Source organism: Dromaius novaehollandiae, chromosome W, assembly GCF_036370855.1.
Source record: "Dromaius novaehollandiae isolate bDroNov1 chromosome W, bDroNov1.hap1, whole genome shotgun sequence".
In the NCBI taxonomy this organism is placed as follows: domain Eukaryota; kingdom Metazoa; phylum Chordata; class Aves; order Casuariiformes; family Dromaiidae; genus Dromaius; species Dromaius novaehollandiae.
The window spans coordinates 27,675,893-27,702,857 of record NC_088130.1 but is presented as its reverse complement, the minus strand read 5'-3'; the positions used below and the strand labels follow the sequence as shown (position 1 = coordinate 27,702,857).

At 35.2% G+C, this 26,965-nt stretch overlaps 1 protein-coding gene across 3 annotated transcripts in view; it reads left to right on the top strand.

Moving 5' to 3' along the window:
* LOC112985808 (AP-3 complex subunit sigma-1) overlaps window positions 1-24,228 on the top strand; it is a 31,406-nt gene extending 7,178 nt beyond the window's left edge. Inside the window, exons 4-7 of one of the 3 annotated variants that reach the window (XM_064500665.1) lie at window positions 7,044-7,115; window positions 14,081-14,188; window positions 17,293-17,334; window positions 23,576-23,604. In XM_064500665.1, coding sequence (XP_064356735.1) covers window positions 7,044-7,115; window positions 14,081-14,188; window positions 17,293-17,328 — 216 coding nt within the window. In that variant the 3' untranslated portion in view covers window positions 17,329-17,334; window positions 23,576-23,604. Of the gene's footprint in view, window positions 1-7,043; window positions 7,116-14,080; window positions 14,189-17,292; window positions 17,335-19,902 lie in introns of all 3 variants that reach the window. The other 2 variants (XM_064500666.1, XM_026104711.2) reach the window with 2 other exon arrangements.
* Window positions 24,229-26,965: the final 2,737 nt, after the last annotated feature.

Here is a 26,965-nt window from a genome sequence, read left to right as displayed (position 1 = left end):
TTTGCCTCTAGAAGTGTTCAGGTCAACATGGTGCAGTTCAGACATCAACCAAAACAAGTTTAGATTGAGAGCTTTGATACATAAAGCTGCCACTATGTAGTAAGTGTGTGTGTGTGTGTGCGCGCATGCGCGTATTTATGTGTGTTTGTGTAGCAGGTTAAAACACCCAGTACCTCTTTGGATAAAACTTACCTAAACATCCTTGTTGTTTAAGAGTGTAGTCAGTTATGCTTTAGCAAATGATTATAAATACTGTTCAACTACTTGATGTTGAGGCATGTATGACTTAAGCTGGTAAATATGTCTGTACCTGTTCAGCAAGGAGAATTGTGTCTGGTAATACACTTCTATGTCAAGAGAATGCTTGACTACACTAGTGATTTTTCAACTTTAAATTTGTATGTGAACAATTTTTCATTGAAGATTGTAATTAGTGCAGTCAGGTGTGGTGAAAAATTTTCCCCCACAGCCCCTGCCCAAAATGTTATATATATCATTGCATCAAAACAAGTCTCTATCTCATTCACTTATATTTAAGCATTTTAAAACTTGATTCAATAGAAATAAATTGTTTGAACTACGTTTGTATTACCTACATATATTTGGAATATTACAACCTTTAAAAGCTTGCACATAAGAAAATTGATTTATTACATGACTAAAATCTGTGCTGTCTTGAGGCATGGGCCTCTATCTATTGATTATTTCACTGCAAAAAGCACTGTCAGCCTCAAAGGCTTCACAATTCCCTGCAGACCTTTCACCGAGATAAACAGCTTCTAAGAGTCACCTGTTAGCGTTGAAAACAGCTCTTCAGTGTTCAGTGCTGCTCTGGACAGTGGATCCAAACTGTCTTTACAGGTGGGTGTGTGGGTAGCAGAGACAGAAATTGTTTTCCTGGATTCTTATTTCATCCTTGCCAATAGACACATTCTGCAATATCTGAACAACACAAGTTAACCGAGTGAGGTGTATAGTGGACTCATCTATTTTTAGCAGTTTGTTCTACAGAGTTGTCTTGTTGGTTAGTGTATCTTCTTATCTGGAAGTGCTAAAATATTTATGAAGTGAGAAGAGAAGTTTTTTAATATTTCATATGACTTAGTGATGTTTTTCTGATAAAGTGGTATTTATCAATATCTCATGTTTAATCAGAGTCGATAAGGATAGGGAAGACTATCTGGGTCAGTCATTCTGACCTGCTGTATTTTGGAGGACCATTATGCAAAGTTCAACTAACACTTCACTCATTGTGGTCTACTTTATATATAAACAATGATGCTCAGCAGTTTCTAGTTATTTCCAGTTATGTAGAGTAACCTAAATTTTACTTTCTGATGTTGAAGCAAATTGCTGGAGCTTAGTGCTTCATATGTGTGCTGACCTGTCAAACAATCTGAATTAGGCAGTTCTTAAACATTTCTATAATGTTGTTGCTTTCTGTGACAGAAGTTTTTTAATTGATTTTGATCTCTCAATCTGTGTATTTCACATCTTTTCCATTAAGGCCCGGTGTTTAATTACATGACAAAATGTAGTTACTTGAAGCAGAGATAACAGAAATATTATTTCTGTTTATAGAAATACTTTTATTATGTCTGATACATATGATTTTGTTTATAAATACAGTCTCACCATTGTACCTGCACCTTTGCAGTGTTCCCATTTCTCCAATTCATTTTAAGCTGGCCATTTGATTATAGTTGAAAGTATACAGAGATCAATTAAACCTTTTTAATTTCCAGTCTGGCTCACAAGAGGGATCTGTTGAATCCTCGCAGCAATAGCAGTCAGAGTTAAATGTATCTTATACTGGGAAAGTGCCCTCAGAAAGCTTATTATTAGATTTCAACCCCATGTGCGGCCCAGACTGGCACCATATGCATATACACATCCACTCGAGTAAATAAGCTTTGTCTTTTTTATGTATTCGTAATTGTTGCTGCATTTTCATACACATTTTTTTACTATAACTCACAGTCAACACAGCTAAGAGTAAGCCATCTGGAGTTTGTTATGAATCGTACATATATTGAATTGTTTAAAGAAATGGTTATTTAGAGGGTCAGTTTATGATTTCCTGGAAGTAAATTGGTGAAATCGACCTACAGCTCAGTCTAGCATATAGAGAGTCTTTCTTGTAAATTGAGTAAATCTGTAGTAGATTAGATTACATATGGCAGCCTGCAGTTCTGTTCAGCATAACGTTTTTGTTGTATGTGGAAATACTTAGAGTACTTCTGGGAAGGCCTCTTACATCACCATTAGGTCAGAGCTTGGTTCTGACCTAAGAGATGCACTGCATTTGTTTGTCACAAGTTAGACACTCTCTGTTTTTTGTACTGGGTACAAACTAGCCGCGTTTGAACCTGACTTAATACCTCAAGTAAGTTCCCACTGTTAATTTTTGTCTGTTTTCTTTCTTTAAACACTTGTAAGGTTCTATTTGTTGTTGCTTTTAATTAATTGGATGGGTCGGCATGTGTATGGTGCTTGGTAGGTTTTACAGTCTTTTGGATTCAGTGTAAATTATGTGGTTAGCTGTAGCTATTTCAGGCTCTTCCCATTTGTCTGTGGAGTGTAATGTTAAAACACATGGAAATAAAATACATAGAAAATTCTAAGTAGCTGTAGACTGGCATGAGGAGAAATTGAATGAAATTTCCAATGGTACCTAACTACCTTAAGCACCTAAATGCTTATGTCAACATAAACATTTTTTTAAAGATTTTTAACCCACTGCTATACTTTCAAGGCACATTGCCCCAGCAAGTAGCTAAATCACTGAGATCACGGTCTTCCTGGGGAAGCTGTGGATAATCTTGCAAGTTGCTGTTGATCATTAAGGTTTGTATGGAAAAATACAGTACTGTTCATTTTGAAAGGTAGATTTCTCAGTTCCTTATGATAAATCATTGTGATCAGAGATGCTTTTACGCTAATTAAGATAAGAGAGGGAGAGGCAAGTGTCTGGGAAACCTATTTTGGTAGAAAAATACCCAACTACTTGTAAAGTAATATTTTAGTTTAGAACAGAGTTGAATGAAAAGTAGAGGGCAGGAATGAAAACTAGAATGAAAAAAACATTTTGTTTGGCATTTTAACCTTGAAAGTGTTAGCCTTGAAAGCTAATGCACTTTTGTTTTGATTGATCAGCTGAAGAGAGTGACTTCTACAGTCTTTTCATTATGTTGTAATCTAGGCCTGCTCTGTAGGATCTGAATGGCTAGGGTTTTTTTAAATTTATTGAAAGAAAGCTGCAATATCGGGTGCCAAGGCTTGTTGTTTTACAACATACTGTGTAAGCGTGGGAAAATGCAATGGTTACTCCAAGGATTTCCCAATTAGAAGGGCCATGGAAGTGCCACAGCTGATCTTGGATGCTTGCAGTGATATGCAAGGGTAACTTAGCACAGGTCTCAAAGCAGAAGAGGAATCAGGCTTGTGTATGGAGAACTGTCTGTATTATAAGACTGTTATGTTCTAAACTAGTTGGAGTATCAGGTAGTATTTGAACAGCAAAAAGCAGTGAAGGGAGGATCTTCTGTGGGCAGATTGAATTAATTCTCTCATAATGTTTACCACTGCTGTGTAGCCTAGAAAGGAGAATGAGATCTTCTTGATCTGAGTCATGTCTGGCTTTTTTGTGCTTCATCTTTTGCACCTGCACTTATTAGTATTTGATAGTAGTTGATAGCATCTAGCATCAGATGCATTTCATTGATTAGGTATCTACTTTTTCAGTTAGCCTTGTTATCTTCCCAGTCTGAATGTGTTTTATTCCTTTTTCTTAGTATTTGCCTAATTAAAAAATAGGCTCTTCATGGTAAAGATGACGTTTTTTGACATACTACTGAGTACTGTGAGCTCCTGCATTCTGTTGCTGTGTGTGTATCAAATAAGAAGCAAAATATCAAATTGTTATGGTTTACTCTCCAGTATGTATCTGGCTTTATTGAAGTTTATTTGCTATGAAAGGGAGTTGTGTGTGTCCGTCTCCCCCCTGCTGTTTACTTGCATGGAGGTGTGCATGGGCTTTGTTTTCTTCAAAGTGCGAAAGACTGTATGATTTCAAAGACTAAGCACAAGGGGGAGCTAGAAATTCACTTTGATTTTATAATTATTTAATCAATGTGAATTTACTCTTACATCTTTATTTTCCTGGTCTTGGTTTGAGATGACTTATTTCCATTTTAATTCTTTTATTTTTTTTTTGCACTAGAATTTGTTTCCTTTTTTCTTTTTTTTTTTTTTTTTTTTTTCTTTCTTTTAGAAGTTCTTTGAAAGTCAGCAGTCTCTCAGATGGTGGTTTTGTGGTTCATGTAAAGTCTGGTGGTTTGTCTTGTCTGATAACATTGCAAAGTACACTTCAACTGATGGTTGTTTTTTTTCCCTGAAACAATTGGTGTGTTTTCTGGTTATTTTGATCTGCAAGTCTGACACATCTGAAGTAATTACTGAAGTACTTAAATTCTGTATCTGCTTTAGCACAGCTTGTTATAATGAGCAATTTATTTGACTCAACCAAAATTATAATGGAAGCGAAGTGCCTCTAATTTTATGTACTACATATTATGTACTACTCATTATTCTGAGATGTCTTAAAACGGAGCAAGGAATGTTAGTGTAAAAAATAGCTTGCCATGTAGATTAGTGCTTTTAAAGACTAGTAATTCATAATAGGTCTGTATCGTATCAGTGTTGCCATTAGTCTGGACAAATTCTCCATCATGAATGGAAAATTGAGGATGTTTCAAAGGTTTCCATTAGAAATCTTTAGTTGGTGAAAACTCTACCTGAAGAATGCTTAGTGCCGGTAGATTTCCCTTATGTTACAAAAATGTTTAGTGTGTGTTGTTGGTCGTGCATTGCAGGCAGAGGTCTGAGAGTTGTGGACTGTGTGCTGTTCTTACTGTGTAACAGGTAAAGGTTTAAAAAGTCACCACTGTAGCTATGAATCAAGTGTTGTTTATGGGATAAGTCCTACTTGCTGGAAGAAGATCACAAAAGGTACTGTTGATATGTGGACGTACATACTGCTACTGAATATACATCTCTTCAGGGGTCTCTTGGCCTTTTGTAAGGGGGTGTGTGGGGTTTTTTTTTTTTCAGTATATAACTTTGTTTTTCAAGTCACTACATGAATGTGAAAGAATACCTAGATCTGTGTGCAAACTTAGTAATATATATGAATATTTTTTTTTCAAACTGTTAACTTGTATAATTGAAGCCTTTAGGAAGAGGTTACCTTTATCCTGTGTTTTCAATTTTCTTCCTGCAGTTAATGTCAAACAGCACTGTCCTTGTATCCCCATTCTGCTAAGTTACAAGGAAAATAAGAGAGCATCTCTGGTCAGTAGTGTTGGTACCCATAATTGTGAACTGTGTAGTTCGTGCTGCTTAAGATAACTTATTTACTTGCTCACCTCCCTTGTTTACAGAAGACTCTTATTGTCACAGCAAATTAACAACTACTTGAAGAAAAAGGTCTGCTTTTGTTTAGCTTCAGTAAAATTTAACAGAAACCCCTCCATTTAGTTTGTTAATTGTTGCCAGTGACCCTGTCTTGAGCCTGCTTATGAAAATGCTCAGTGTTCTTAGTTTAAATTATACATTGATGTTAAAGAATAATCCTTATTTTAAATGCACTGAAAATCTGTTTGATATAATTTGACTTTAAAATGGTGATTATTAATAGTAGTAATTAGCAGGAACAGAATGTGATGAATAAAATACCTTTTGAAAATCATGCTGTATCTGTGCTAGCCATCAGCCCTATTTATTGTATTGTTAAGTATACCAGTGATATGATTCCTTGCAAACTGGACACTGAAATTTATCATATAATTCACCAAGTACTGCATATCATTCTTTTTGTACTGTTTTCTCCAAAACAAAGGCCTATCTAGTTTCCAGAATAACTGATTCGCCACTTAGAATTTGTACAGTACCTTGGACAATTTTTAAACATGTGTCAACGGACTGGATTAATAAAGAATAAAGGCTCAAATTTGATTTCATATTCATAATTAATGAATCTAGTAACTTTGTAGGAACTACTGGAATGCAGGTATAGACATCTTTTCATTATCTGGCTTCATTGTGGGCTGGGATGCTCTAGTTAATGGACTAAAACTGTGCACCAAGGAATGTGTTACGGAGGTACCAGGACAGTGTAACACACAGCCCATATCCAGCAGAGATCATCAGTGGCTGGACTGTAGCAATTGCTTGGATTTTTCTGCTTTGTGAACTTTTATATTCTAAATTCAAGAAAGGGTTATTTGCCTAGGTGCAAACATCTGAGTCTCTGTGGTGGCATGCCTTGAAAGGATCAGCAGGTGTGATACTAAGCTACCTTTTCCTTGGTCCCTCCTGAATTGGGCAGGTCTAAACTAAGTGCAAGCTGCTGTACTGCTCCCTGAACTGTTCCCAAAGGATCAGCAGGTGTGATACTAAGCCACCTTTTCCTTGGTCCCTCCTGAATTGGGCAGGTCTAAACTAAGTGCAAGCTGCTGTACTGCTCCCTGAACTGTTCCCAGAAGCAGTGATGCTGGCAAACCCTGCCAGCTTGCATGGAGTCATTTTGGATGTCTCTGTGTGGCAAAGTTAACTGTAGTCTGGTTAACAGATGCCTGCAATGTAGTAATTGGTTTAAAAAAAAAAAAGTAGTAGATTTTTGCTTAATAATTGGGTTCTAATGAAATGAGAAGGAAAGCTTTGAATCACAGCTGTGAAAATTGTAGCACAATTATGTTACTGTTTTTCCAAGATGCAACTTACTTTTTTAGATTTTGTTTGTGTCTTTTAGCAGAGTTATAACATAAAATGACTTGTGCATACAATTTCTCCCTCTCCAACTGACTACAAGTAACATATTATTGACATAATAATGTTAACCACATAATTTCTGTGGGTGCTTTTAGTGTCTTAAAATCTACATGACGTTTATTTTCCATATTTGCTTTTGTTGAACATCACACACAATGGAATAATTGAGTTTCTGTTAAAGCTTGACCTTGGCTTTTTTCCCACCTCTACAGGTATTCGTGGAAACACTAGACAAATGTTTTGAAAATGTCTGTGAACTGGATTTAATTTTCCATGTAGACAAGGTACTGTGATGAATTTCTGTAATATTTCTTGTCAAATAAAATGTCTGGTTCAACTGATCCTACTCTTATTGTCAGTGAAATCTCGACAGTTTCTATCAACATATTATTTTTAAAACTTGAAAAATATGCTGGAACATGTCTTTCTAAAGAAAAAATAATGTGTCTGAGAGTTTTGTGTAGTTTTATTGCATAAATAATTGTAAAATTGGAGACACCTGAATATTTTATTTTTCAGGGTAGGACTTGATTTTATGAAATAATTTGTTCTATTTTGTTTATGTGTAGGTGTTATGTTACTCAGAATTGAAATTTTTACAGGGGTTTTCCAGTTAAATCTGGCAGTTGCCTTTCACATGCTGTGATTACGTAACTTGGATGCTGTGTGGAGCTTTCTCTTCTAAATCTCAAACCAACATTGTCTTTCTTTCAAACATTTAGATACAGTCTTGTTTGAATGTTCCCAGATTTCTGGAATAAGGGTCTTATTTATTAAACTAGTTCAGAGAAGAGCTGTTACTATTGTGATCTTTCATTTAGACGGACATTGCCATCTCTTGCTATAAGTAATACCTGAATGATAAGAATTGAAAATACAGCGATATTATTTTCATTCCTTCAGCTGCCTTTTGTGCCTGCTGTCAGTTTCTGCAAAGTCGCTTTTCCCCATCTGTGAACCTCTTTTTGCATCAACAGGAGAAGATGTGAATGGAAAATGAGACAAATATCACTAGAAGTGGACAAAAGATAGTAACATATTCACTATGTGACATTAACACTTTGAAACTGACTAAACTTGCATCAAACTCATGAAGTTCTTAAGGAAGAAGCATTTGTACCTTAAGCAGACACTGAAATGCCAATGACCTTGAGTAGGTGTTTGAACTGATACCATGTTCATGAAAGGTCATTAGGATTTTCAGCCAAGCAAACTATCCTTTGACTGGTTTCAAAACCACTGATTAAACTTCAAAAGAATTTGTAAAATGACTTTCTGAGCTTAGAGAACCCAAATCTTGCAGGTGTTGCGTGACAAGGAGTTTGGTCTTTATCCTTTGCTGCGGAATACATTTGTGGCTGCTACGCAGTCAAAGCTTTTGCTCTGTGGCATGTTTCATTCAATGGCATATCTTAACAGAGGTAATTTTTTATGCCTTATGTTTGATTAGGGATATATTTCTCCTGTAGATAACTTGGGGTGCTCCAGAAAGTAAATTTCTCAAAAAAAATACTTTACTTTGTAGTAGCTAAGTTATTAACTGCTAAAATTACTAATGACGAGATGATATTTTCTTAAATTTTGGCTTCCCTTTGACAAATGGTTTTCAACAAGTGAAGTATTTCAGCTAATTTAGTAAAAACATCACATGAGAATCCCATTAAATGTTCGGGCTAGAATTTTCAAACTCTGAACAAAATGCAAACCCTACATCCCTAATTAGATATTTTAGCAAAAGTATCCCATTTCCAAAATGAAAGATCAGCATAACCTTGAGCTGAAAAGTTTTTGCAAATGACATTAACCAGTGCAATGATTTTATTTGAATATAAATCTGCAAGAGTGTACAACATGGAAAGCTGAACATCTGTTGTAATGCAGGGCTACCACCTAAAGTTAGTGTTGTGCAGTTCTGACTAATCTGATGTCATTTCCATTCTGTTATTTTTTCAGCATAATTCATTGGTAAGACTTGCTTCATAGTATGAGTTAGGATCAAAACCCTCTATTTGATACAGTTTAAGTTTATTTACTATTCTCATACATCTCTAGAAAAACAGGATGTGTATGTGAGAGAATGAAATTACAGCTGAGATTTCTCTCTTTAAACCGCTGCTAAAGTCACCTTGCCAAGAGGCAGAATGTATCAAGTCTTCTGTATTAGCGTGTGATAACTTTCTTTCATCAGATGTTTGTGGCCTATATTTTTGATAGATCTCAACTGTGCAGTAGGGAAGAATAGTGATTGCTGCTGGGTCTTTGGTATAGGCAGACTCTTAGTTATAATGTGCGCTTATTAATTATATGCAGGAGCTGTTTGGGGTGAAATAATTCAGATACTTGTGTTTTGAGTGGTCTGGTGTTGAGAAAAGAAAGAATTAACTAATTGCTTTGTATGACCACCTGTTGATCTGTCTTCAGTGGTTGATGGAGATGAGGAAGGTGACTATCTTCCTCTCTCATTGTTAGAACTGTCTAAAAAAAACCCCAAGAATGCATTTATTTTTAAAAAATTGATTAGCATCAAAAAGACTTAAACTCAGCAGTTTGACTGTTGTTTCTTTGGAAGAACATTGTGGCATTTCTGCAAGGAAAAATTTATCGTCATCAGGTGGCCATCCATATACAGGACTCAGCGAAGGCTCATCATGACCTGGAGCCAAGAAAGATGCTCATTCAGGAAGAATATTGGTATACTGCTAGGAATTAAGTTGGCAAATGGAATATTGGAGAGAATGAGATAGTGTTTGTTATCTAACGTAGCAGACGATGACTTGGGGGGAGGTAATTCATGCAGGAGAGAATTAGGCTGCTTCCCCCCCCACCCCTCCACAATAAGCTTTATTAAACAAGGACTTGCTATAACTGGAGCACAACTTCCTCCAGAAGAGGAGGCTTATTTCAGTCCTATACCGATTCCCACACTGAGTCCAGCAGTGTAATGCTTCCTGATGGAAAAGACTTAATAGGCTATCATAAGCACCTTTAACAAGTAAAATACTGGAATCCATTCAGTTATGGATAGAAGGAAATACTTTTATTTTTTTCTACAAGTTTTTTTACTATTGAAGTATCCCTGGGAGTATCCCAAAAGTTTATTCTCTGAGTAGAACAGTGAACCTCCAGAATCAGATTGCAAAGTTTTGAAGACAAGAAAATATATCTGCCACATTTTCCAGGGAGAAGCTCTTGGTGCATTCCTTCACAACATTTGTTAATGCATTCATTCATGTTTTTAGACAGAGAATAGAATAGAAGAAGCACTCTTGATTTTGTAAAAGTACCTCAAAATTATTATTGCAAAATGGCAATTTCAGATTTTAAAAAGTTGATGCTCTCAACAGCCTGATCTCTTTTAGAATCTAAATGTAAAATGTTTCCATGTGCCATCAGTCTTTCAGTTAAACAGGTACATTATGCTTCACTGCCACTTAATGCTTTTTATTTCAGAAAACTTTTCTGTTTCTTTAGGAAAATACATAGTGAAGTACTTAATTAGAAAAAAAATAGAGAAAAATGACACATTCAGTAATATAAAATGTTTGCAGTGAAAAAGAAGAAAAAATGGTTAATGTTAAAAATGTTACCCTTGCCACTGCTCATGTGGCAAACTTTTGCTATTACTGATTTATTTTATAGTATGTTTAAGGGAAAGGAATAAATGTATTATAATATTTGCATAATATTTTTGGTCATAATCATTTCCTTTCATGCTAGCTTAACAACTCAAAATGTTTTTTTATTTTATTATTTAGAAGAGCATGCCTTTAGATGAGAAATGGAGAAAGAAGATTTCATTAAGTCACTGTCAATCCATGGTTTATACACATTTTAAAATACTGCATGCCAGAACTGCCTACTATATTCTGCATAGTGGAAGTAGGAAAAAATACAGAAAAGGTTAGCAAGCATGATTAAAGGTAGAGAACAGCTTGCAGAGAAGAAGAGGTTAAAGATCAATCAAGATTTTGGAGGCAGAGAAGGAAGAAATACGATGGAAATGTTGAAGGACCTGAAGAAGATGAAGAACAGTAGTTGCGTTTTATGAGAAACAAGAACAGTGGGATATTAGTGCCCCTGCCTGGCCTCCTTGGGTGGAAAAGGGCTCCTTATGGCCAGCCGGACCCCCTCTTGTCCCAGCTTCTGCCTGTTGTCCCTTGACCTCAAGCCATGTGCTGTGAAGAGCCCGGCTGTTTCCCTCTGCTAATCCTTGTAGGTGCTGGGGGTTGCTGTGAGGTGCCCCTGGAGCCGGCCCTGCTCCAGGTTGGACCAGCCCTCAGCCTCTCTGCACGGGGTGAGTGCTCCAGCTTCCCTCTTCCCCCCAATCTTGAGGGCCTTCCAGTGACCTCACTTTGGTTTAACAGTGTCTGGCACTTGGGGGTCCCAAACTGGATGTGGTATTCTAGATGTGGTCTAATTTACAATGTCAGTTGTGATCTAGAGGAAAAATTGATTTTCATTATGATTGGTGTTGAGAGAACTCTAATTACCTTTAGGTATTTGGGGGAAAAAAAATAGGCACCAGAACTGGCATAATTGTTCTGTTTCCTCCCCAAGTATGTAGGCTGGAATTTAGTCTCATCAGTACTTACCAATGCAGTTTCAGGTATCCTCTAGTCATCAAAATGTATTCTTCAACAATTAGAATATTATTCTGTTTTCCTCCCTCCTTTACATAAAAATTAATAGCTTCTGAATTTTAGGGCTTTTATCAAGTAGCAGTTGGAACTTTTTCCTTGATATCCCCAGCTCTTCCAGAAAGAGCCAGATGAGAAATACTCCCCATAAGTTCAGTCTGGAGGTGGGGACTGCAGTTGCTGTTTTGGATCTAGTTGTGTTTTTAAAAAGAAAATAAAATTCAAATCTATGATGTGCAGTAGAAAGTGATGATATTTATGCTGTTACACAGTATTTTTAATGAGACTTTAAAAAAAAAAAAAAAACGCACTATATCCACTTTAGTTGTGTAGGGACAGACATGAATTACTGATCAGTCCTGCCATAAGTCAGTATATTGCCCATGCAGAAATTAGAAAAGGGAAAGCACTCTACATTTCATAGCATGTTAAAATGCTTGCATAGTAAATGTTTGTTAAAATATAACCAAAATCACCAGATAAATACTATATTATGAAGAACTTCATAGGTTTTATGGTTTGTTTCCAGTGGTTGAAGAGGCTTAAAAGCATCATTGATCTTGGAATGGAGCATGACTGAGATCAATTGAGGCAGAAACATTTGTTTAACATTAAAACACATTCTTTCTACAATCTCCTGTCTAGGGAATTATCAAATCTAGTGTTGATTAAGTTGAACTATGATTCCACAATGTTTTTAGCCAGACTTCTTCCGAAATAGCAATCTTTCTGATCATTGCCAGTAGTAGAGATGTGTCATCTTCTAAATGCCATTTCTTCTATGATAGTGGTTATCATTAACTTTTCATTAAAGAAACAAAATTCATTCCACTTCTATTTTAATACTTTTTTTATAATGGTTTCAGTATCAACATCTTGATAAGATGCTTTTGATATCAAGTCAACTTTTTACATCATCAGCCTACATTAACAAGCCTTCCCTATGAGTAAAATTGAGAATTGCCTGCAAAATCATTCTTTGCAAATTTGCAGCCAGATGCGAATTCATCTAGTTTTCTGGGGGTTAATATTTCATGTAGCCTATCGCAATGGGCCACTTCTTGATTTTAGTTTCGTGTGCAAACGTGCCTCCGTGTGCTTGCGCTCTCTCTCGCTTGCTCTCTCTTTCTATATATATATATATGTACACACACACTAATTCTGACTTGTGTACAGCTATATACTGTTTCCTTATGCAATAAGTAAAAATAACTTTTTGGTAAAAAGGAGTAAATATTGGTAGTATGTTTCTTGCCAAGGAGTTTGTCAGTGTAGAGCATATTAATATCAGGTTACCATGTTTGCATCTTCCTTTCTGATTCTGATGTTAAGAGCTTTTAAATTGATCTGATTACAAGCCAGGGGAATTAATTCTCTGGTCCCACCTTTATTTTCTGCTTTTCAGTTGCATACGTTATCGGGCACATATTATATTACCAGAAGAAAGAGAATGGCTTAGTAAGGATTTTTAATCATCCTCAGAAATACTTGACTCTTAAAGCTCTGTTCAGCAGCAGTAGGCTGAGAGAAAAGAGCTGTTTTTGAGCTTCACTTAACATTTACTTTATTTTTCTATGGAAATATGGGAATGATTTATCAGAGGAATGACTTCAATATTGCTTTTTAGGTATGTCACTAAAACAGGAAGTGTGGTAGTTTCTTGATATGACTACTTGCCACTTAACTTTACAATTGTCTGATGTAGAGATTTACTTCTATCCTTGATGCACAGGGAAATGACAACAATATCCAAAATAATAGCAGAATTATGCTTTGAAGTATCAGATTATTTGTACTCTATTTTTAGCTCACAGAAGTAATCAAATGTTTCTTGCTTTCAGAATTATGATGAGACTGAAATATTATATATTACATTACAATACATTACCTCTGGATTTTTATTGCAAAGTATATGGAAGCTTTTTTTTTCCCTTCATTAGTCATTAGATAAAATGCGCGTACAGAGTCATGCGCGTGGGAGCCACGGCTCACATCTCCAAATCAGGAATGCAGACAAGATGGATTTTGGATATATCCATTTCATTAATGTCTCCTGTTGGCTTATTTAGTCCTTCAGTTTGAGTCCTGGTTGTGAATTCCAGTCCTAGATGTGAAATCTCCTTGTTTGCAGTGTAGGCTGTCAGCTCAGGTATATTAATTCTACTTCCGAGCCTCGTCTTGGTATCTATGGTGGGTGAGCATCGCAGTGTGTCTGTTCCTTCACAGCTCTACCCCAAAGTTGTTTTTACATGTCTACTTGTGAGTAATTTGCTTAATCTCACAGAACTTGCTCCTTAGAGGTATTACTACTATGGATGCTAATTAGAACTCTTGTTGATAGTCCTTGGAGAGAAAGCAGCCACTAAAAAAAAGATGGATGCTAAAGTTTCTTCTAGCACTGACAAGCAAAGCTGGTGAGATTGTAACAGGGCTATGAGCAAAAATACTGGAGAAATAAACATCAAGTTCTTATGAGCTTTGTACTCAAATAATTCTAAATAAATTGTTAAGTTTAAGTGATTGATAGAGTATGTGTTTCTGGGTTGATGAATCAGTGTCTAGATGTGTTTATGACATTTTGCATTTTTAAATTTCCTTGTGATCTCTTTTAGGTCCATAATATATTGGCTGAAATGGTCATGGGTGGAATGGTTTTGGAGACCAACATGAATGAAATTGTCACTCAAATTGATGCACAAAATAAACTGGAGAAATCTGAGGTAAGAGTGAAGCACTGTGTAGTGTCTGGTCTAAAAATACAATCATAATAAGTGCACTCTATATAACGCCGTTTGTCCTCTAATACCATCCTATATATGGCTGCTTGTTTATAATGCTAAAAATTGGCAATATATAGTTAGATTAGTATGTGGTGCCTTTTATCATGTGCAATAATTGCTTAGAAGGGTAGCTGATTAGTTTTGCTGTTTTTACCTAATAGCAGTGCATGTCATTGCTATTGGGGTGCATCTATAGTTCTGTAAGTATCTCTTACAGAAAGCCTTTTATTTCTAGTGCATTTTTTTATGCTGGAACCCACTAGTGAGTATAAAATTTAAATGAAATTAGGTAAGAACTGAAGTGTATATATTACATATTCCTGTCTGCTAGTATGTTTCTAGCACCTGAAATAAATGGTAGTGTGTTCAGTGTTGCAGTAATCCTGCTGCACAAAATAATAAATTGGAGTGAAATGGACATGTGATAGAATTAAAGCCTGTCTTAATCCCTTTCAAGAAATATGAATTCTGCCATTTTGGCAATATGAACATTTGGTCTTCAGGTGAGCATATTCAGATGGGAAGATCATATTTTGTATGTGCCCGTATCAGTCTGAGCAAGGGATACTTTCATAACTCGTGGGAATCTCCTTTTCAGTGAATAAGATAGCTGTGTAATTTCATGTCAAGCTTTGGATTTTGCAAATCTGGATATTAAAATGCTTGTCTTTAATATTGTTGAACTTGTGTTTAGGAAAGAAACTCGGAATAAGTTAAGAACTACTTTTGGAACTACTTCAGCTGTGGCAGAAAATATTACCATTTCTTTAATATCTTCAGACTTGTCTTGTTAGCCAATATACTGCTAGTACGTCTTAGCTAAGTCTGTGATTGATTCTTGTTGATGAGACCCAGTAATTCTAGAGAATACATCATCTATTTTGGGAAGCTTATTGTTATTATTCAAATTTGTAAACAAACTGGCAGAATTGGGACTATTTCTAAAGCTGAGGTCAGCTAGGTGGAGTGAAATATTGCAGGTGGCATAAATGTGAACTAAATGAGGGGAAGATACTGAGAACTTCCTAGTTATAACTTAAATGTATCTATATGTTAAATGTATCTACCAAACCAAGAGAGAAATGAATTCTTTAGCTTTTTTTGTCATTTGATGTACACTGTTCTCCTAATTCTGCAATCTGACACTGCACCACCCCGAGTCTTTTAATACGTGTAGTTGTCCATTTCACACGACTTCCAAACCCTATCTAGGAACAGGACAGCACTGCGTGAAAAACAGGAAAAAGCTATGTATGATAATATCATGCATGGCAGTAGATATCCAGAAGGATTGTATTGTAGGTTATGAAGATATCCAAAATGTTCATTTTAACATTTTTCACAAACTCAGAATGAGCTGTTGGTCATAGAGATGAATATTTGGTGGTATTCTTGTAAATTATGGCTATATTTGAATAGCCTGTGTATACGTATATTTTCCTTATTTGGTGCAAGGGTAATCTAAAGTCCCCAAAGCTGAAATAATTAAGCAGCTATGATATATGTTATACTAGGCTCATATCAGTTTTACCTAAAAGCATTTAATTAAGGTATTTATTCTTAATTATGTTAATTGTTATGAAATCAACTGTAGACCAGCCTCTGACCAGTCATCTGAAACCCATCAATTCAGGGTAGTCAGCCACAATACTTGCTGTTTCCCATTATTCATCTGTAAGTCATTCTTTCTTGTAAGATGCCTTTAGTATAGAATTAGGTGATAGAAAACATAAAAGAGCATATAGAGTTTATAGCCATATACAAGGCAAATAGCAATTCATTATTTTAGATTCAGCAACAAGTTATAGAAAGTAAAGAAGTAGCAGTGCTAAATTAAAACACTTGGTGACTGGGATGGAGTAGAACATTTCATAATCTGCTCACCACAAATACATTTTTTGAGTTCAGTGATGGTTTCATTCAAATTTCAGTTACTGTAATACTTAAATATTTCACAATACCTGGTAAACGTTTACTCAGATCATTAATCGTGTTACACATATATGCTCAGAAATGTCTAGATTGCTATTTCTTTTCCTTTTGTCTTTTTTGATCAAAACTGTAAGTCTTTCAACATCTTTCCTGAACATGTATTTTCAAGATACAAACGTATCCAGCTTGCGTAAATCAAAAGGAGTAATAACTTAATTTGTTTTGAATGGAGGACACTAAGAAATCAAAACTAGTGGATCTTCTTAGTTTTCAACCACTTCTAATCAAAAGAAAGAATAAATTAGTACAAAAATTCAGAAATTGTTATTAATATAGCCTGTAGTTCATAGGACTGCCGCATATGCCACAGCTCTCAAGTTTTAGTATTCTTGGCCTCTTAGACCTCAGTTATGATTCTTGCATCCCTAAAGTAGCTGTGCTAAGGTTGAATTGCATTTTCTTTTATAGCTGAAATGATGAATCTAATGAAATTATGAATTAGCTACATTTTCAGAAGTGATTTAAATTTTGTAGTGTATCTACATGACTATCTCTTAATGTGTAAAACGTAGTCATTTGACATCAAGTATATGGTCAGTTATACTACTAGGTTTCTAAACAGACTTTCAATTGGAATTTAGCAAAGAAGATCAAATGTATTTAATTCACAAATATTTGAGTAACATTATTAGTTTCAAAGACTTTGTTTTCAGCAAAGATTAATGTTTTAAATTATATTGGCAGAGTCCCTAGCTTTGATTTCTGATTCAGCTCTTCTGTTGCTTGGACTGGCTACAAAAGAAGTCTTGTTTCCACCTTGAAATGTTGTTTTTAATGCATTTCCCTGCCTTTACAGTTTAGTGTTTGTCTGTAAATGGTTTTCTGGTGAATCCTCCTAAACCCAAAGGTTCGTCATGATTAAGGGAGGGAATTTTGGGGAGAGGGGGCATTGGGGTTTTTATCTAGAGCTGCTGAAAGTTTTATAGGTAAACTTGGGCTACCTCTTTTCTATTTGGAGTGTTCGACTGCGTGTGATTTAGACTTTAAGTTGGACCTCACTTTTTCCGAACCTCCTGATCTTTTCTAGCTCTTTCCATTCTTCTCTCTTACAGACCTTTATCTTTCAGTCTCCCAGACAGGACAGGTAGACACAGGTATTGCTGACTTTGAGAAAAAATGTACTTTTAACAAAAAGGGAAAGCAAAATGATGTCAAAGGCAATAAATTATGTAGGCCAGACTCAAAAATTGTGTGTTAAAATACCCATACTAGTCCTTGTAGCCTACTTTTTGTGCTAGTTTCTTCTTGTAGTTGCCTCATCTTTTTCTTGGCTATAGTGTATTTTACTAGCTTTCCATTGACATCATATTTTTATTTTATTTCTCTTCCTGCATTTTAGAATTTAACTTTTCTTTATATCATTGTTTAAGTAATAAAGAAATATGAACTTGTATGGACTTAAGAAAAAAAAATCTTCCAAACTAATCTGAACAAAACTTGAACACACAGATAGCAAAATATGATGTGGTGATGTAGTAGGAATAACTTCACGACCAGGAGTGTTTTGTCCTTGATAATTTAAAATGCGTAATATGAACTCTCCTGCTTCACAACTTGGTATTTCAGATAAATAAAGAACTTCTACCTGCTTGCAAAGAGAAATGAAGTTTCAGAATAAGTTGCAGGTGAACAAAACTTAAAAAAAAAACAAACCTTAATAGTTTTATACCTATGCAATAAAATTAGTGTGCTTCGTGAAGATTATGTAGAAGTGTTAACAGTGATCTTCCAACTCTGTAATTGTATCAAACATAACCAAATGAGAAGGGCAGTCAGCACATACTAAACTTCAAATGTACATTTGCTGCCCTTGCAATCTGGATCACTGGATTTTGCTTTAAGAGAGATCTCGGTAACCGCAGTCACTGAATGTGAATATGAACAGGGAACTGAAAGAGGAGGAGGAAAATGCATATTTGAAGTTCAGTTTATGGTTGTTATGCCCCTGTTTGCCATTTGAAACATTCAGTTGAGCTCAACAGTTTGAATTTCAGTAATGTTAATTACACTATTTCAAAATTCATTGCTACTCATTTTAAGTATCTGTGTATTCAAACTACAGGTATTTTAAATAGCTGGAATCTTAAGCAGATGAAGTTTATTTTATTTTATTTACAAATAGCTTTGCTGTTGGCTTTTTGCATGATCTTTCTAAGATAAAGTATGTAATACCTTTAACATTTAGCAAATATAACTGTAATTAGATTTAATAGCACTGAGTTCTAAAGCATTAGTCCAAAAATATTTTTGGCTAGTATAAAACATTTTACCTAAATTTGCAGCATGTTATAGCGCATGAAGAAAATCAAGCGAATAACCTTCTTCTACCTAGTATGTCAACACTTGTAATATATCCATATTTCATTGTAAGAGTAGGGAGCTTGGTTTCAGTTTATTTTTTTATTTATTTGAACAAAGCTTTTTTTTCTGTTCTGCTCACAGATGTTCTGTTTTATTTTTGGGTCTGGCAATGAAAAACAAACAAACAAACAATTAATCATTCCCATCCATTACTCTCTTTGTGATTCAGGTGCTTAAAATTTCTAAGAGTACGTCTTAAGTCTTCTTATCTGTTTGGCCTCATTTTGATATACTTGCAGACTTCATTTTGTTTTTTCTCTAATTATGTTCATTTATTTAACCTCATAAGCAGGGGACATAATCATTCCTTTATATTATGTATTGCATCCTTTCATTCTTTCATAACCCTGCTGCTTTGAAATCATACTTGTTCTGGAAAGAAAGGTTGGTATGAAACACCAGCAGCAGAGAGATCCTAGTGCCTCCAGTATATCTGGAAAAGAGTGCTTTATTTTGCAAAAATTCATTATTTCGTTTTCCAGTAGGCTGTGTGTTTTTATACCTCTATTTTAATGATAGCTAGTTCTATGTAAAGCTGTTTGCAATGTCAGTGTGAATCTTTTTCTCTATTTGTAGAGCAAAAAAAGCAATATGCATATTAACTAAATTTGTGATCTGCAATACTTTTTCCTAATAATCTGAAAGTCAGTGTTTCTGGGGTCACCTTCATATAACATGTCAGTGGGGCATTATGAGGAAAGGTGATGATTAGAAAGAAGAAGAGTGATTTCCGTAGTAAATAATGACCTAGTAAACTAGCAACAGTTCGTATTTCTCACTTGATAGATTAGGACCAGTAGAATGAAAGTTTTGCTATTAAATGTGTCTATTTCGATCTTTAAAATAGCGTTGTTGTTTTGCTTACGTGGCACTGCTCATTCCCTCTAAAAGTATATAATCATGTTTACAAGCATTTGCAGTAACTGAAGCTAAACTATTAAAATACAGTGTTTCAAGATTAAAGTACAACCTTCAATAACAAATGAAATTGAGAATACAAAGCAGCTGTGGCAAAAATATGGTGTATTGGCTCTTTGTAATACCAGCTGTATGCAATTCGTACTGTATTTCTGAAATTTCATGAATGTCTGAGAAGTTTCATTTTCACTTGCTTAAGTCATTTGCTTGCTGTGAATATTCATCATTCACTGCATGTTTAAAGCTTGCTACATGTGTTTTTGTTTTTTCTTTAAGTGAAAGTTTTTTCTTTGCACCTCACCAACTTACCTGCTGAATTATTTGATAATGAGAGCAGTTGAAACTTATCCAGTGCAATGTTACAGTGATGGCTCTTTCATCAGGTACTTGTTGAAAACTGCTTAAGAGGACACTGGACTGGAAATATTTCTTGTAGTACCTTTGTCTTTTTGAATGTCGCTTACTTTCTGTAAAAGAAATGATAAATGGCAGGACTGCATACCATTTTACTGTTTGACATGCTAAAAGGTAATGCAAAGGCACTAAGATATAGTAACATTAAAAATAACTTTTACTAGTTACCCAGTTTTGAAGTTTGAGTATTTTTCAGGCATTTTATTAGACATTTTGTTGCAAACTGTTTGCTCTAAGTACTGTATGACTGTATCGTGCTTTATAGGGCTATGACATTAATTGTGATAAATAGCACTCTGCTATGTCATTATGTATACACTGAATCACAAGACCACTTAATATGGAGAATTACAGGAGAAGAGAGTGCAATAGTTTCAAAATGCATCTCTACTCCAGTATACGATAGCAAAAGAAAATCCTGCTGGCAAAAAAGAGGTAACCTGGAGTGTCATAGTACTTTTGTCAGGGATCTTTGCTGATCCTGTTCCAGAGTGGTCCTAATGGAAAGTGACTGTTGGAAATTGTAGTTGTATAAGGGGGTGGAAGGGCAACGGTTATGTCAGTTGTGGTATTTTAAATAATTCTCAATTGTGTCTCCATTGTATCCTATGCCATTGGGGCGGGAGGCAGGGACTGTATGTCTGTGTAAAGAGGATAGCTGCAGGTAGGTAAAAATAATGACCAGCTATACTAAAGCTTTTATATGTCTATTAAAAATAATTAACTTTCGTTAAACTAGGCTAAGGAATCTCCATCCTAGTCACCTAGAAGGCATCTCTCTTAAATTGCCAGCCATGCCTGTTTGTGTGGACCATGTCCATCACTTACAATATTTTTCTGGTTTCCCATTGTTTAAGTTCTAAATTGTATAATTCATTGCTTTTGTTACTACTTTATTAGTATTTTCACCTTCTCTGTGGAAAACAGTTTACATGCTCCACTCTGGTTTTTCTCAAAGGATTTTTTTTCCCCTCCAGTTACTGACTCTAGAATTTAAATGACAGAACCAAGTTAGAGAGGAAATGCATTTATTTTCTTATCCGATAAAACTTCATTGAAAGTTACCTCATGGTTTAAAATGGATATTTCAGAATTCACAAACGTAAAAGGGCAATGTCTAGCAGCATCATATCTTCTATGCTATTTTTGAAAGTGTAAATAGCAAAAAAAAAAAAAAAAAAAAAAAAAAAAAAAAAAAAAAAAAGATTGTGGTGTCTAATGCTGCTTTTTCAAGATATTACAGATTTAGGATTGCAGACTTGGGACGTTTGCATTTTTTTCAGTATTGGTAATGTTAGGTCCAGGCTTTCCTCTTCAAAGGCTCTTTCAATTCCAGTCCTTTCATGAAGTAAATGACCTGATACTGTTGGTGGCGTGAAGACAAGCCAAGGAAAAAGATGCTTTAAAAATACTTTTTTACACCCTTTTATTTGGTTACACTGGGTCTCTGCAAACCGGTAATTTTGATTATGTCAGTGGCCCAAGTGACAGCAAATTACATGGTTGCCTTAGAGGTTTATGATTTCCTGAGCTTTCTGCTCTCTCCCCACGTGCCTTTCCTACCTTTGGCATGTCTCATATAGAAGTGTTTGGCACGGGGGACGTAATAACAGATGACTCCTGGCTTTCTGGTGTCTGTTCCTGGTCCTAGGAATCCTCCTGTGACTAAAGTCTAGGGATTTATGATGCTTTAGCCTTTCCACATGATGTAAGGAGGTTAGTTCAAAAACAGAAACTTTAAACAATTTTGACTATGGGCGTTTTTGAAGGGAGGAGAATCTATACATATTTAGAGTAAAACAGTAGGTAGGATTTTAAGTGGAAACCTTATGTTAATTAGACGTTATGTTTATTTCTCATGAAAGAGCAGTAAAAGCAAGAATGGTTTTCAAAAACTGGCATTGTTATGTTATGAGTACGTTGAGTGTCTGTCTGCTTTTGAACATTAGTACAAGTTGATATGACAGAAGTCAAATGTACTCCTCAGTGTAATTACGTCCTTTAATTGCAATGAATTTCAGTAGAACTCATGAATCTGAAAAAGTCATACTTTGAGCAGCAGTTACTGACAAACAGTATTTAATAATTGGCTATGAATCACAAACTTCTTCAGAAGTTAGTTCTCCTTTTGTCTTGCTGTATTGCTTTCTCAGAATTATTTTATCTGTGTATGCACTGATTTCTTCACTCCTTAATACTCTTGCAGTGAAAGATCTTCCATTTCTACAGGTTTAGTCTTTTGTTTGTTAGACCAAGTTCTTAGCATGTTACTTTGTTTCTTATAGGTTATTATTTTTTGCTGGGTCCACAAGATGCCACACAGTTCTGAAAATTACTTTTGTGATTTTTTTGCAATTTTTTTATGCTACTTTTAAAACATCAAAATAAAAAGTACATGTTTTTTTCCATATATTCATAGAATTGGGAATATGATATATTTTTCTGCAAAATATAGGTTTTGTTTTCAAACCTTTCCAGGCTTTTAAAATACATTTTTTTCAGCAAGAACAAAGAAGCTTTTTGCATTTTTGTTGTTGTGAGGCAAGCCTGAAATAAAGCCATCCAGGCAATTCTAAATACATTTAGCGAATCTGAAATTTTAGGAGAAACACTGCCTTTATAATGAATGCCAGTTCTTCTATGTAGTAGCAAATACAGTAACAACTTAATTATTTGGCTTTTTTTTAAACAGCCCTTAAAGCAACAAAGTTTTGAAAAACTGTACTTCAGTCGCAGTAGGAAAAGATCACGTTCTGTATGTCTTCAGACTTCTGCGTTTCAAATCATTTTTGTTAGCATTTCAGTAATAAACCCTAATATGTAAACTTGACAGTTATTTTATCTGAAAGGCAGAACTCAGTGGAAATCAGTGGCAAAAACAAATTTCTGTATTGTTAAATTTATGTATGTATACAACAGAGCTGTGGCTTTAAATGTAGAGAGAGACTCCAGCAGAGGAATTTAACACAGAATAGGTACTTTAATGTTCAGTTTGGCATAACCAGGTTGTTATGTAATGTTCTAGTGTGCCTAGGGCCTTGTAGATATGTTAGCTCATATGTAGATACTATGGGATAATGGATTATTGCACTTCAGTTGGTCTGTAGTAGTAATCTTTCTGCAAGCTCTTTATCACCCACAAATGCAAGGTGTTTAGCCTTTTCAATTCAGACTAAGCCATCTTGAATTACCTCATATTTGCATGCATTTAGATAAGTAATATGGTTCAGCTGATAATCAGTAACTTTTTCTGAATTTTTAACCAAAGTTAGTCAGCTGTGTACCATGTAAGCTTTTAGAATAGGTAGGAGACAAAGACAGCATATTGGCCTTTAAATACCTCCGATTTATAACCTGCATATTGCATACTTTTGGATAAACCCCCTATTCCTCCCTGCATACTTTTCCATCAAGTTGACATTACATGTTTCACCAAAGAAAAAGAAATGTGTGAACTGTTTTCTCTTTCTGGTTTAATATTTCCAAATAACCCATTTCATTCCAAACAAAATTATCATCTGGTCTTTCTAATTGTGTAACCATGGAATTACTTTAAAAGTTAGTTGTCTGTGTAACTGCTAGCGATTCTTCTTGTAACCAACTTTGCCTGACTTGTGTTTTTCTTCTTCACTTTATATACAGGCTGGTTTAGCAGGAGCTCCAGCTCGGGCTGTTTCTGCTGTAAAGAATATGAATCTGCCAGAGATCCCAAGAAATATTAATATTGGTGACATCAGTATAAAAGTGCCAAACCTGCCCTCTTTTAAATAACATGGCTACTCCAGGTAAAAACAAGGAAAAGCGTAATAGAGGTTTACCACATAATTGTTTACTAAATAAATGACATGTCTAACTTTTACTATTTGGATAAAACTCAAGGTACTGTATAGATATCATGTGAAAAATCTGTGTGGAGTTGAATGTTGCTTTTGTCTTGCTCAGTGAAATTAAAGGAAATGGGTAGTTCCCGTGTGATTTCTAAATTACATTCCTATGCCCTTGTAAGGCATATCACTGTGTCTCGGCTGCTGCAGTATTTTGGGAAAGTATTTAAGATGTTCTTTACTTTGTATAACCTATAATGTTGAGGTTTTTGTATATTCACTAAGGTCTATAATTAGTGCATTCCTTAACTACTTCTGCTGTTTGTCATAATTATTTAAGATTCAAGCGCAAATGTTGCATGAAAACATTAAACCTTTTGTTTTGTCTGAATAAAATCATTACAAACTGGACTTCTATATACCTGTTTGTCTGAAATCTACTCTTTGCAATAAATCACTTTTTCCTATTGATTGAGCCAACTGACTATATATAAAGTACTATTGTAGCAAGCATTAGTGTTGTATTTTAATCTCTGAAAGAATTACACTGGCGTATTGTGTTGAACATACTGGCTCTTCACATTTCTCACAAAAGCTATTCATTATTATTTTGAGGAAAAAAATGCCTTTATTGAAGATCTGATAACTTTTGTTTACATATAGATGTTGAGAAGATGCTCATACCATCTGGTGGACTTTCCATGATGTCTGACTTTGCTTTGGGGAGAGAGGGGACCAAAAAGGGTCTCTGCAGTTGCTGTGTTGTAGGAAATACAGAATGGGGCAGAGAAAATTAGGCAGCTCAGAACTGTGAATAAGTGTATCAGGTAATGTGGAACAGAAAAGCACTCTGGAAGGATAAATGATGAAACTTTAATAGGACTTCTGTGCCTGGTATCATTTGAGGTCCTCTACTTTGAGAATTAGATTTATGTGATACCCAGTATTGCTGAGGCCTCTGATGCCCTAAGTGCTGTCACCCCTGTGTAAGTTGCTCAGCTCTTCTAAACTCTTCTGTGATTTAAAAAAAAATAGAAAAGGAATGGGGGAAGACAATGATTTTTTTTTTATAAAATCATGCTTTTAAGCTCTGTGTGATGTACAAGACTTTAAAAATGAAAAATAAAAATATCATTGGGATATTTAAGAATTCTTTTTCATAAAATAAACTTTTCTTCTCCACTAAAGTATGCAAATATAACTATATATGACAATGCAGGAATGTTTTATCAAAGACATTTCAGGACTGATCTGACAGATCCTGTGTTGCTTTAGAAGTTTGGATTTGATGCAAGCAAAGCGTTGTTTTCCTTTTGGTTGAATGACAGTTAAGACATACCACATACGTGATCTGATTCCAAATTTATCCTTCCTGGTTTGATCTGTAATAACTGCCATAGGTGCCTTTTGAGGGCATTTCTGAGAGAGGCTTTTGAGAGAGAGAGAGAGATTAATTTTGAAGTGGAAAATCTAATACTATGCAGGAAGTTTAAATGTATTTTAAAAAATGAAGTGGGACTTAGATCTATCTTTCACTTGCTCTTGTTACATTTATTAAGCATCAAGTAACACTGAATATTTTGTAAATGCTTTTGAAAATAGAATTGCTTCCTCTATGCCTCTTGAAAAGACAGTTTATTCTTTCAAATTAGCTTCCCTAGTGTGAGGCCTTGAGAAATTCCAGGTGAGGTTCAAGTAGAAAATTGTAGAAAATTGTCACTTTCTTGCCTCCAGTGAAAAAAATTGAGATTGAAACATGCAATTTTTCTCCCTCCCCACCCCCCCAAATTAAGTGTGGTATTCTTTAGTATTTACAAGCTCGCTTAGCTAGTACAAATCTGGAACTGTTATAATTTCACCTGCTTTTGCCAACTTTTGTGTCTCTGCTTAACACAAAGAGCATGAGATATTCAGAGTACAGATGTTGAAAGTTTTCCACACTGTCCCCTCTGAGGGGATTTACTCAGTGCTGTTGCATAAGGATAAATAGGAAATTTTGAAACTTCTGGTACTCTGACCTACAGTGTTCTAGCTATTTGTGAGAAGAACTCATAATTTCAGGGATTCCTCCAAGTCCTCTGTTTTTTGGTCAGTTCATTTTCAGACTTGTAAGCTCATAATTTAGTCGTATAGTTGCAATGTTTTTAATTCATTACAGTGAAATCTTTCTGGGTTCATTTAATTGCATGTTTTCTGAAATCCTTCAGAGAAACATCTTGACATGAAGCATATTTCAGATGAACTTCTGACCTTTTATGTCAATGGTCAGACTTTCATTAATTTTAGGGAGCTAGAACTTAGCTCTTAGCAATTATATGAGAACTTGTATTTTAAAGCTTTTTATATGTTTATATATAAAAAATGTACAAATCTAATATTTCATAACCATATTTTGAGCTTCCATTGCTTGTACTACCTTGCTTCTACCTGATACCATTGTTTCTGCAGGAATCAATTCATCTTCTCTGGACAGCTCTTCCATAGACACCAAACCTTTCAGGAAGCTTCTCTGCTTGTGACTGGCCACCAGATCTTTAATGCAGGGCTGTGACTAGGAAGCTTCCTTATTTAAGAAACCACTTAGATGGGAAGAAATTCTCAATCAGATTTTGACAGTAAAGCTGCAGTCCTTTCAAAGAGAAATTCACACGTAAGTACACACACAAGAGGTTCAGTACAGAAAAACCAAATGGTAATAGTATATTCTTAAAGAAAAACAGATGGTGTGAGACCATGGGAGTCCTCCTTGTAGCTGAACCTGTCTCTTCCCTTGCCCAAGGAGAGCTACTGTTGGACTACCATCAGTCTGCCAGGGGAGGTTTTAGCCTCTTACTGTGACATGTGACACTACTGGTCCCTAACCAAAGCCAGCTGCAGGAAAATGGGATCCTTGATTGATAGAAATTCCATCCTTACTCTTGACTTTCCAGGCCTTCCCTTGTGTTGCAGGTAATCAGAGTTTCCCCAAGGCTAATGTGCTTGTATTTGTCACCTTCATGAAAATGATGTGCTTTTTGAACTGTTTTTCTTAGGTCTTCTGTATTTTCTTACAGTATTGCTTAGGATTTAAAATGGAAATAAGTTGTAGACTTGCAAAGCAAAGGATTAAGCTCTTGATTATAAATTTCAAAATCTGTTTATGCCTTTGTAACCCCAAGAAAAGAAAGCTTAATATATTTAACATCAGTCTTTGCACTAGCTATTGTTT